Source organism: Lissotriton vulgaris, chromosome 3_1 (genome assembly GCF_964263255.1).
Source record: "Lissotriton vulgaris chromosome 3_1, aLisVul1.2, whole genome shotgun sequence".
NCBI classification, from domain to species: Eukaryota; Metazoa; Chordata; class Amphibia; order Caudata; family Salamandridae; genus Lissotriton; species Lissotriton vulgaris.
Genome location: NC_141689.1, coordinates 1418134482 through 1418147252, shown reverse-complemented (window position 1 = coordinate 1418147252; position 12771 = coordinate 1418134482). Strand labels below are relative to the sequence as shown.

The following is a 12771-nucleotide window of genomic DNA, read 5'->3' as shown; positions in this document are numbered from 1 at the left end:
AACTCTACATAACCGCCCAAGTCAAGGTCGATACAGCCTAATGCTTCCTTATCCTTAATATGCGGAGAAAGATTTTCAAATGGCTTCCATTCAGTGCCCAGAAAAATTTCACATATGCGCTGATCACAAGAAAGCTGGGCTACGGGAACATCCAGTATGCCGGGACAAACCAACAACTTACCAGAAGAATGTAGACCATTCAGAAGTCGGCGGCCAGAATCACTCTCAACCTCCTACCCGGCTGTTGAATCAGACCTCACCTGAAGGACCTCCACTGCCTCCCCATTCACAAAGGAACACAATTCAAACTACTCACACACACTTTCAAGGCCTTATATTACAGGGGCTCAGCATACCTCAACAATCGCATCTGCTTTCACAAACCTTCCAGACATCTCCACTCATTCAGACTACTACTTGCATACATCCCACACATACTGAAAAAAGAGATCCGACAGTTGAGCCTTCCATAAGGCTCCCAAAGCGTGGAACAACCTGCCACTACACATGAGTCTTTACTTCTTGAATTCCTCAAGAAGCTGAAGACCAGGTTTTTTGAGTAGTCCCACTAGGCTCTAGGTATTAGTAGGCTCACACCTGCTTAGCACCAGGATACCCTCCTGGGTGATAGCGTGTCCTACCAATCTGCATACCATAACATAAATGAGTTAATGAAAAATATTTGTAGAGTGCAACTGTTGCTTCAAGAGAAGTGTTGTGGCACTTGTGAAGTCAGGTAGGATTGGGATTACAGCTGAAACAAGCATTTACAATGCAATGGTTTTGCCTTTGTTAAAGTTAGAGCTATTGGCATTGCTCTTGACATTTTTTTTATTTATGTTTTTTTCTAACATAAATAAATGGCATTGTCATTTACAATGCCAATAGCTTAATCTCTCGCAAATGCCACACACAAACACCCACAGAGAGCCCCCACACACACACACACAGAGCCCCCCCCACACCCACACAGAGCCCCCCCACACACACAGAGCCTCACACACACACACAGCCACACAGAGCCCCCCTCACACAGAGCCCCCCCACACACCCACACAGAGCCCCCCCACACACTGCAAGCCCTCCCCACACACTGCGAGCCCCACACACTGCGAGCCCCCCCCCACACACTGCGAGATCCCCCACACACACTGGGGATCAACATGAAAATAGGGCAATGACTTAGTTAGACCAAGAAGCAGGGGGCCAGTGTATTCTGCACTCCTCAATACGTTGAATAATAGTGGGGATCACCAATCTATTGTCTTTGAATAAGTCAATAGGGACCCCATTTAGGCCCAGCACTTTGTTACCTCCCTTTAGGGTAATTTTGGGGAATCACTACTATTTATGTTTCCTGGCATACACCCACACAGAGCCCCCCCCACACACACACCGAGCCCCACACACACACAGAGCCCCCCCACACACCCACACAGAGCCCCCCACACACACCCACACAGAGCCCCCCCCACACACTGCGAGCCCCACACACTGCGAGCCCCCCCCACACACTGCGAGACCCCCCACACACACTGGGGATCAACATGAAAATAGGGCAATGACTGAGTTAGACCAAGAAGCAGGGGGTCAGTGTATTCTGCACTCCTCAATACGTTGAATAATAGTGGGGCTCACCAATCTATTGTCTTTGAATAAGTCAATAGGGACCCCATTTAGGCCCAGCACTTTAATACCTCCCTTTAGGGTAATTTTGGGGAATCACTACTATTTATGCTTCCTGGCATATCTATTAAAGTGGCGATGACAGGCAGCAAAGTCAGCCGCAGCTGGTGGAGCGGGCATCAGCGGTCCGGTGGGCATGGACGAGAAGACCAGCCAGCACTTCTCCTCCGGGGCTCCATGCGTCCCCGGGCGGGGGCGGGACTTCCGGCCGGCCGCGCCAGGATTGGCCAGCCGGCCAACCACTTCCGAAATGACGGCGGCTGCAATGAGGGCGGGTGCACTCAATGCCGGAACAGATTCGGGGGCGTTCCCGAGAACAGGCTTTCGGCTGACGTAGCCAAAAGCCAAAAATTCTCGGGAATGCCCCCGAATCTGGTCCGAGATTGATGGACAGAGCCCTCTCCCAATGGCTAGCCTCCATTTATGGAGCTAGCCAATGGGAGGAGGGGGCGGATACCCGACCCCATACAGAAATCATAAAGTTTTTTGGCGCATGCGCACTACGTGCGCATCGCCAGTCAAAACCTAAGAACTGAGCGAAGTGTCCGGGTGCTTCTGTGTATCATCCGGTGAGGTACGTGTGCAGTGCCACAGTGTAATCTGGGCACAGGATCTCTCGGGTTCGGTGTGCACCGCCCTGATAGATTTCTCTGCAGTGTCCGGAGTGATCTGTGTGCAGTGTGATATGTGTGCAGAAGTGCCCGAGCGTGATCTGTGTAGTGTCCGGTGTAACCTGTCTGCAGTGCCAGAGTGTGATTTGTGCACAGCATCCTGGCGGGTCTGTCTGCAGCGTCCGGTGTGACTTGTCCGATGTCAGAGGTGGGTCTGTGTGCAGTGTAAGAAAAACTGAGCGAGGTGTCCGGGTGCTTCTGTGTGTATCATCCGGTGAGGTACGTGTGCAGTGCCACAGTGTAATCTGGGCACAGGATCTCTGGGGGTCGGTGTGCACCGCCCTGATAGATTTCTGTGCAGTGTCCGGTGTGGTCTGTGTGCAGTGTGATCTGTGTGCAGTCTCCAATGTAATCTCTGTGTGCATTGCCAGTGTGATCTGTGAAAGCGGTCTGGGTGGGTCTGTGTGTAGTGTCTGGTGAGATGTATCTGCAGTGCTCTGGTAGTTCTGTGTGCAGTGTCGGAATGTAATCTGTGCACAGGGCCATTATGGGGGTGGGGAGTGGGGGTGGTGCAGTGCCCGGGCTGTCTGTGTGCAGTGCTCTGGTGGGTCTGTGTGCAGTGCTCTGGTGGGTCTGTAGTCAGTGCCCTGGCGGATCTGTGTGCAGTGCTCTGGTGGGTCTGTGTGCAGTGCCCTGGTGGGTCTGTGTGCAGTGCCCTGTGTGCAGTGCCCTGGTGTGTCTGTGTGCAGTGCCCTGGTGTGTCTGCGTGCAGTGCTCTGGTGAGTCTGTATGCAGTGCCCTGGTTGGGGGTCTGCGTGCAGTGTCCTGGTGTGTCTGTGTGCAGTGCTCTGGTTGGTCTGTGTGCAGTGCCCGGTCGGTCGGTGTGCAGTGCCCTGATGGATCTGTGTGCAGTGCCCTGGTGTGTCTGTGTGCAGTGCTCTGGTGGGTCTGTGTGCAGTGCCCTGGTGGATCTGTGTGCAGTGCCCTGGTGGATCTGTGTGCAGTGCTCTGGTGGGTCTGTGTGCAGTGCTCTGGTGGGTCTGTGTGCAGTGCCCTAGTGGATCTGTGTGCAGTGCTCTGGTGGGTCTGTGTGCAGTGCTCTGGTGGGTCTGTGTGCACTGCCCCTGGTGTGTCTGTGTGCAGTGCTCTGGTGGCTCTGTGTGCAGTGCCCTGGTGGGTCTGTGCAGTGCTCTGGTGGGTCTGTGTGCAGTGCTCTGGCGGGTCTGTGTGCAGTGCTCTGGCGGGTCTGTGTGCAGTGCCCTGGCGGGTCTGTGTGCAGTGCCCTGGCGGGTCTGTGTGCAGTGCTCTGGCGGGTCTGTGTGCAGTGCCCTGGCGGGTCTGTGTGCAGTGCTCTGCTGGGTCTTTGTGCAGTGCTCTGCTGGGTCTGTGTGCAGTGCTCTGCTGGGTCTGTGTGCAGTGCTCTGGCGGGTATGTGTGTCGTGCTCTGGCGGGTCTGTGTGCAGTGCCCTGGCGGATCTGTGTGCAGTGCCCTGGTGGGTCTGTGTGCAGTGCCCCGGTGAGTCTGTGTGCAGTGCCCCGGTGGGTCTGTGTGCAGTGCCCTGGTGGGTCTGTGTGCAGTGCCCTGGTGGGTCTGTGTGCGGTGCCCTGGTGGGTCTGTGTGCCGTGCCCTGGTGGCTCTGTGTGCCGTGCCCTGCTGGGTCTATGTGCCGTGCCCTGCTGGGTCTGTGTGCAGTGCCCTGGTGGGTCTGTGTGCAGTGCCCTGGTGGGTCTGTGTGCAGTGCCCTGGTGGGTCTGTGTGCAGTGACGTGGACTCTGCACTGCTCGGGTGGCTCTGCAGTGTCCCTAGCCGGCACACCGTCATCTTTGGGTGTAACATTCAGGGTCATCCAGGGGTGAGGGCTCTCCTGTCAGAGGGGCAGATGTCCAGCTGTGCAAGGGGGGGCTCTCGCTGTCAGAGGGACAGATGTCCAGCTGTGCAGGGGGGGCTCTCGCTGTCAGAGGGGCAGATATCCAGCTGTGCAGGGGGGGCTCTCGCTGTCAGAGGGGCAGATGTCTAGCTGTGCAGGGGAGGGGGGATCGGTTTCAGAAAAACAATACAAGGATGAGCAGGGGGTGTCCCCTGACGGCATGGACCTCCAACACCAAGGCTGAGCTACCACCCTCTGCACTTACACTCTCTCCCTGCAGAGAGGGGGGGGGGGCTCGTCGTGTGGCACAGAGCGCAACATAAAGAGATGCCATTTTACACACCCTGCATTTACACCCTCTCCCTGCAAGGTGAGGCAGGTGTCATCATACGGAGGGGGGGGAGGGGGGGGGGGGGGGGGGCATCCCGGGGCACAGAGGGCAACATGAAGAGGTGCCATTTTACACACCCTGCATTTACACCCTCTCCCTCCGAGGGGGGGGGGGGGGCTGTTTTGGGGTACAGGAGCAACATGAAGAGATGTAGTTTTACACACTCTAATATAGAGGCAGGCTCCCATATTAGAGAAGGGAGAGGTGTGTGTGTGGGGGGGGGGGGGGTGAGGGTGCAATGCCATTTTACACCCCTGACTTTCATAACCACCTACTTCTCCTCAAAATGTTTCCCAGACTTAATGACCAACCCGGGCCAAAAGCACATCCATCAATGGAAACTTTTGGGGCACCTGAGAGGCCCCGTGTGACTTCCATTTTTTAAAAAAAACAATGACAATCAGCCCGCAGCCTATCAGTGGCTATCTATCCGGACACACGCCGGCTAGATTAGCACACGGGCTAATGGCGCTGCTTAAAGGCACAATGGTCATCTGTTTAGAAACAGGGGTGATACAAGCTCTCCTGCCCCAGTCATCTGCACGTGCGCGCGCACACATCCAGAAATGCACGCACACGGAAGCCACAAACAGAAGCACACAGATTCTCACACACAGACAAGCACACATAGAAACGCACACATTCGGAATCAAGCACACCTAATAACACAAATTGTATTCATGTGGCGCTTACAAACCGTTGAGGATGCGTTGAAACACACACACACACGGAATCGAGCACACTAAAACATACACATAGAATCACTCACGGAAACACACACCCACATAATCACAATCACGCACATACACAGATGCACACATCCAGAGAATCACACACAGAAGTACCTATACACACTCACAGAAACACAGGCACACATAGAAGTACACACACCTACGCGCACACAGACAAAAACACACATTGTAAATTGTAATACACAAGCTTGTACACACAGAAACACACACACGAAACCACAAACACTGAAACACAAAAACTGCACCCACAAAAAAAACAAAATCACGATTACGCACATACAGATAATCACACAGACAGAAACACACACAGAAGCACACATACAGAGAAAGTATCACACACACAGGCGTATATATGCTCAGACAAGCACGCATAAAAACACAAGCACAGAAAGAAGCACACGTGCAAACACAAAACAAAGACAAAAAAACACACTCTGTACCATACTTGCTCGCACACAGAAAACGCACAGGTAAAAATTTACCACTCCACAAGGTGTGTGCGACTTTATGTTTTAAAGAGTATTTACTTACATATTGCGTGCAAGTACATTCTGTGCAGCTGGCAGGAGTGCACAGAAGGTTGAGTAAAGCTCTGCGAAGCAGCCGTGAGTGCGTTGTATTTTACGCATCCCTTTTATCGAGGACGTAAATGTGCTGCTGATTTACAAACATCACCACCTAAAAAAAATCTCATCTCCTTACAAATACTAATGTCGGAGCACGCAAAACTACAAATGTTTTTAAAACCTTACCCCAAACTCAGATCCTTCTCGAGTGCTGTGGCCACGAGTTTTTGCAGAATTTCATAAAATAAATGCTCAAATAAAAAAACACCTTTATACATTTTTATTTTACCGTATGCCACATTATCTATTGTGTGTTTGTTCGGAGACATCTACGTTTCCTTTGCCCCTGCCGTGCTTCGATTATTTGAAATATCAGCGGCGAGCTTTTTATTGCCTCCATCGGGGAACTGTCCGAGCGCTGCCTTCCAACGCATATTATTAATGCTGTCGATACTGTCAAACCTGTCAGCTTTATTGCCCCGGGTTTGCAATACTCCTCGGATCTGCTTAAAATGCCCACTGCACTTTTTGCCTTTCTGTCCAGTGTCTGTGAAAATCTATACGTCACTTTAATCAAGGGATGTGCGTCTCCTGACCAAGGCGAGGCATGCACGGCGGCGCCCAGTGCACCGACGAAGACTGTTTCAGGCAGGCTTATGGCGGGTGTCCAATACCCCCCCCCCTTTAAAAAAAACATGATTGGGAGGCTTTTCCAAAAGCTTATGTGCACACCTCAAAGAAGGCAGGCTGAGGAGGTGTGACATCCCCGTGCTCACTGTCACCAGTACAAGAGAAGTGAGTGCGTGCACGTGTGTTTGTGTGTGTGTGGGGGGGGGGAGGGCGAGGGGGCGTTGTGACGTTCAGATAATTAATAGGGGGGTTCACTGACTGCTGATGCCAGCCTCCCAGCATGTGCTCAAAGGCCAATTTCCAGGCTGCACTTCTCCTCCGGGGCTCCATGCGTCCCCGGGCGGGGGCGGGACTTCCGGCCGGCCGCGCCAGGATTGGCCAGCCGGCCAACCACTTCCGAAATGACGGCGGCTGCAATGAGGGCGGGTGCAGTCCATGCCGGACCAGATTCAGGGGCGTTCCCGAGAACAGGCTTTCGGCTGACGTCGCCAAAAGCCAAAAGTTCTCGGGAACGGCCCCGAATCTGGTCCGGCATTGACGGACAGGCCAGTCTTCCAATGGCTAGCCTCCATTTATGGAGCTAGCCAATGGAAGACGGGGCGGATTCCAAGCCCCATATACTATATCTCATTAAGTTTTTTCCTAGCACATGCGTACTTCGTACGCATTGGCTAGGGCAAAACCTAAAAACAGTACTGTCTTCAGTTGTGCTTTGAACATGTTTTGACTCAAAATGACAAGTAACAACGACAACAGAACTGGATTTGATCTGTATAACAGGACATAAATGCTTTGAAACATAAGGAAGATATGAGCTTGGATTTAAACAGAACATTAACCAATAGTCAATAATTGCATAATTACCTACATGACAACTTAAAATTGTGGTGATTGGCAGAGAGAGTACCCAGAAAGAAAATGCTTTATTGTCTTTTTTTCTAAATCACGTTTACAATATTGGTGAAATGTGTGCGCAAATGTGAAGTTGTGTATTAAGGTTTAAAATCTTTGCTTAACATTCAGCAATGCTAATTGACATGCTTTTTACCTGTAGGCAGTCCTTTTCCTCTTAGTCGATCCCTAATCGCTTGGCTTCGATCAGTCTCGCTTATTTTGCCTGCTTGAGTCGCGAGATGATCAATCTGTAAAAAAATCAAAAAGAAATGATCAGCTACTGAGTCTGCCCACTTGGTGACAGTGGGAAACGTTTAAAGTAACCTTGCAGCACACCTCAATTTGATATTTATTATATTACTGTTTTACCTGATGTACAAAGTGAACTAACATATAATGTTTTGATTTACATTAGACCGCATGTTTGTTTCTATCTACTGGTTTGTTAGGCACAATCTGCTGAGTAAAATAAAAAAAATAATAAAGTAAAGGCTTAAGCAAATGTTTTTGCACTTCCTATTTATTTTCAAATTGTACGCAGCCTTTCATTAGCAATTACTATATGAAAATGTATTAAACAAGATACAGTGTTCACAGAGAAGCTCTCCAGTTCTCCAGTTTACAGCTGTAAACTTGAGACCCTTGTCAACGTCATGGATCTGTTGGCAAGCTGCATCTTTTGCATATTTTAATCAACCCACTAGTTGGCAAAAAATTTAGAATAAAACATATTGTACATATCAGGATAACGGATGTCATCCACTTGCAAGTATGTGGAACTTTTAGTTCATTGACTAACTAGCGGAGAACTCCATGTCGAGGACTGAGAGGCACAAAAGAATGTTAAATAGCCATAGTTGAAGCGTGCTGAGAGGAAAGATGGAAACCGTGAGGCCCTGGGGGTGGCACCAGGGTGGATATTTCTGGTATCAGGTAGTTGTACCCCAACTCGCCAACTAATGAACTATTTAACAAAAGTATACTGATTAGTGGCCAAAAGAAGAGATCCAGCACCAAAACACTCGCTTTTCAGAACATTGACTACTACGTGTTGAGTAACCACCAGTGGCATTAAACTGGCACGTTCCATTCAATTCAAGGAATTTCTAAATCGCATGGCTACCCAAATGGGCTTCCCAGCGCTGGAAGGTCTTCCAGGATCTATAAAAGGTTCTCAACAAAACAGATAAGTCTCGAGTTGTTTCCCAAAACTGAGTAGGTGGTCTTTCAGCCTACGAGTTAGGGGTAGAGTGTTCCACCGTCTGAGAGAGAGGTATGCAAATGAACAACCACCACTCATAGCTTTCTTCACCATAGGAATAGAGAGAAGACTAACGGCCACATGCATCATTGTTGCCGTTTGCGATTTCTTAATTGCGAAAATTAAGGAATCGCAATTAAGAAATCGCAAACGGCTATGCACCAAGAAATCGCAATTTTTTTTGCGATTTCTTAAATGTCCTTAATTGCAATTCACAATTTGCGAATCGCAATTAAGGAATCCCTTCCCATCGATTCCTATAGGCCTAGAGGCCCTTAGGAATGAATGGGAAGTCATTTTCAATTTGCGATTCGCAATTTGCGAATCGCAAATTGAAAATGCAATTTCAAGGGTGCGGGGGGGGGGGTCAAAAGGACCCCCCCTTGCACCCCTGAAATATAACTTTAAGTGCATTTTTCACACACATATGCCTCAAGGGCATGTGTGTGTGTAAAATGAAACTTTCAAAAATGCACTTTTGTGCATTTTTGAAAGTTTTCACAAATTACCATGAAGGTCAACTTCATGGTAATTTACCTCTCCCTATTTGCGAATTCGCAAATTTAAAATGTGCGTGCATTGCATTTAAGAAATCTCCAATTGCGATTTCTTAAATGCAATCGCAATTTTAGAAATCGCAACGTGATAGCGATTTCTAAAATTGCGAAAAACATGATTCATCCCAATTTTGCCAATTGCATTCGCAAACGGCCGAAAATTGCGATTCACATCGTTTGCGAATGCAATTGACAATGATGCATGTGCCCGTTAGCTTGCTAGATCTAAGCTTTAAGGGCAGACGGGATGTTGAAGGATTTGCGGCCCCTTCATGTGCCTCGAGTGGCGGACTATGCAAAGAGCTTACTGTGAGTCATGTTACAAAGTTACTGTGAGTCACACTGTAATGCAAACCTCACCACACGTGGGCAGGACTGAATCCAGCTCAGACACAATATCTGACTGCGGGGAACCGAAAGTAGAAAGTGCTTCAACTCTCAAGCCTGAAATGTAGCAGAGGACAATAGGGAGGAGTAAAGGTTTTTACGGCCGAAACCGATATTTTGTATCAGAGGCGAACTGACATAGTTTATATGGCACAGTTTGTTCTCTGACTGTTTTAGTTAATTGTGTTGAAGAAGGACCTAGCCATGCAAGATCTCAATACTAGCTAAGAAGTCAAACAATTTCTATTTAATGTCCATTTGCATATTTTTTAAACAAATGGGGGAAAAGTAGTTTTATTGATTTTTGCTCAAAACAACAAGGGTGGCCTTGGATTTATAAGGACCATATGCAAATTAAGAAGCCACAGTAAAAATAGTGGTCAATCTAAAATGAACCATTTCTTAGGTAATACTGGTCTTAGAGCAGAAAGTCGTCAATATTTTTTAGAACTAGCAAAGTGATATTTGTTAAATGTTGTAATGACTCAAATTAGTATGGTTTCATTAAGGTTAAAAGATGTGTAATGCTCAGGTTTTATGCATTTTATAGTTATTGCACATTATTAGTTTTGTCATTATTGTTGCTTTAGAGGAAAATGACAAATTTGTTATGATGAATTCTTAATTTTGTATTCCCCATTACTGTATTTTTGAATATGGCACTAGGATCCAGAATATTGCGGAATACGACTGCAGAAAGCCCATCAGGCAGTGCTACAGCACTATGACCGCACAATGTGGCGCAATTGGAGTTATGTCTACATTGATTTCAGAGAAAGCATGCATGTTCATCCCGAAAGCACCTCTTATTTATTGCTTTAAATACCAATACTCCTTTCTTAAGATATGCATATGAAGAAAATAAGTGTTCTGGATCTAAGGGCTCTTGTGACCCCTGGTGGGCTTGAGAACCCTTTCTAAACCTGACAGCACCTATCTACAGTTAGGCTGCACTTTCTTAGACTTAGATCCATTACGTCAAAGGCAAAATCTCCTAAAACCCACTCAACCCGCTTACGAGAGTTTTAGAGTGGTTTGAAATTGCCATGGTAGCAGGAGTTGAGCTTGGTCAGGGAGAGGATGTGGCCTTACGGCTAGAGCGGTCGACCTCGAAGCTGGGGAACCGGGTTCGAATCTCGTTAACGATGCTAAACATCTTGTGATTCTGGGCAAATCACTTCAACTCCCCAAGCCTAACAAAAAAAAAATGAATGTGTCCTTCTGTAACGAAACTGGTGCTCATGTTTAGCGCTCTGATACCTGATCATTTTGGGTCGAGTTTGCACTATATAAACCAAACAAAACATAGAGCGCTTAAATCCACAAACGCAGTCATCCTTGAATATAGAGTCTTTTGGTATAAAGTGGCTAGCAACAGTAAAGAGCCACTTCTGCACAGAAAGCAAAATGTTCTCAGGACACCCCCATGCCGCACGGCCCCCCAGCTGTGTGTGTGCCCCCTCGCTGCTGCTCACTGTGACATCTGCCGTTTGTTGCCTGTTTTTCCTAAGCTCGTTTTTTCCTGGTATTGCCTCACTGTTTCCCCTGCTGTCTCATTGTGATATTTATGATATTTGTACCCTGTATTGCCTGCTTCCCCTGGTGATAGCCCCGCTCCCTGCTTCCCGCCGCCGTGATCCCGTGGCCCTGCCCCCTTTTCTTCCGTGTCTTCCCCGCTCCCGCCTCCCAGCTGCTCCTCCCTCCCACTTGGCCTTAAATGGAGACCGCGCGGCGCTGGTGAGTGTGACCTGTTCTCAGGACACCCCCGCGCCGCACGGCCCCCCAGCTGTGTGTGTGCCCCCTCGCTGCTGCTCACTGTGATGATCTGCCGTTTGTTGCCTGTTTTTCTTAAGCTCGTTTTCTTCTGGTATTGCCTTACTGTTTCCCCTGCTGTCTCATTGTGATATTTCTGATGTTTGTACCCTGTATTGCCTGTTTCCCCTGGTGATAGCCCCGCTCCCCGCTTCCCGCCGCCGTGATCCCGCGGCCCGCCCCTTTTCTTCCGTGTCCTCCCAGCTCCCGCCTCCTAGCTGCTCCTCCCTCCTACTTCGCCTTAAATGGAGACCGCAAGGACGCGCAGCGGGCGCGCCAAAGGCAAGTCCGTCTACGCCCGTCTGCGCCTGAACCGCGCCCAGCACCAGGCCCCCGAGGATGCCAGCCTACACAACAGACTTACGACTCCTCCACCCTCTACGCACTCAACGCCGGCCGGAATCCTGCCTGCTACCAAGCCACCCCGGGACGCACCCACGGACCCTTCACCTGCCAAGCCTGCAAATTTACCTGCCTCCGGACCTGCACCGCCCCCGCCAAACCGAGCCCCAGCAATAACCACCTGAAGTGCATCCTGCTGAACACCCGCTCCGTCCACAGGTACGCCGTCGAAATCTGGAACCTGCTCGACACAACAGCACCAGACGTTGCCTTCCTCACGGAAACCTGGATGAACGCCTCCTCAGCGCCCGAATTCGACATCGCCATCGCCATCCTGGACGGATACAAGATCACCTGGAGGGACCGCGTCAACCAGATGGGAGGAGGCATCGCCATCGTATTTGAATTTGAATTTACAGAAATTTGTATAGCGCAAATATACCACGCGGTTTCTTGGCGCTTGTAGAAAATAAGAAGGTCTTAAGTGCCCTGCGGAATTCGAGATAAGAGGAAATAGATCTAATATGGATGGGAAGAGAGTTCCAGAAAGTAAGGGCAAGGACAGTGAATTTCAGGCCCCCAGATTTCTTTTTCTTGAACCGGGGGACAGAAAGAAAAAATTTAGTGGAAGAGCGAAGTTCTCTATTGGGGCAGTAAGTACTAATGGTGGAGGAGATGAAATCAGGGGCAGTTCCCGCTAAGGCCTGAAATGTGGTACAGCCCAATTTAAAGAGAGCCCGTTCCTTGATAGGCAGCCAATGTAGGGATTGGAGAAGGGGGGTGGTGTGATGGAATCTGGGCAGGCCATAGATCAGGCGGGCGGCCTGATTTTGGACTAGCTGAAGGCGACGAAAGGCATATGCAGGAGCGCCATTGTATACAATGTTCTCGTAGTCCAGCCGGGACAGGACCATCGCCATCAAAATTAATTTAAGGGCAGGGACAGAAAAAAAACGAGAGATTTTCCGTATAGTGCGGAAACAAGAACAAGAAGAGACAACAGAACTAATCTAA

At 49.3% G+C, this 12771-nt stretch overlaps 1 protein-coding gene across 8 annotated transcripts in view; it reads right to left on the bottom strand.

Moving 5' to 3' along the window:
* The window catches only part of PTPN13 (protein tyrosine phosphatase non-receptor type 13), a 981974-nt gene that overhangs the window by 632682 nt on the left and 336521 nt on the right, over positions 1–12771 (bottom strand). For all 8 annotated transcript variants that reach the window (XM_086961883.1, XM_086961888.1, XM_086961886.1 and 5 more), the window contains exon 6: positions 7553–7646. In XM_086961883.1, the coding sequence (XP_086818009.1) occupies positions 7553–7646 (94 nt within the window). The remainder of the gene's footprint in view (positions 1–7552; positions 7647–12771) is intronic.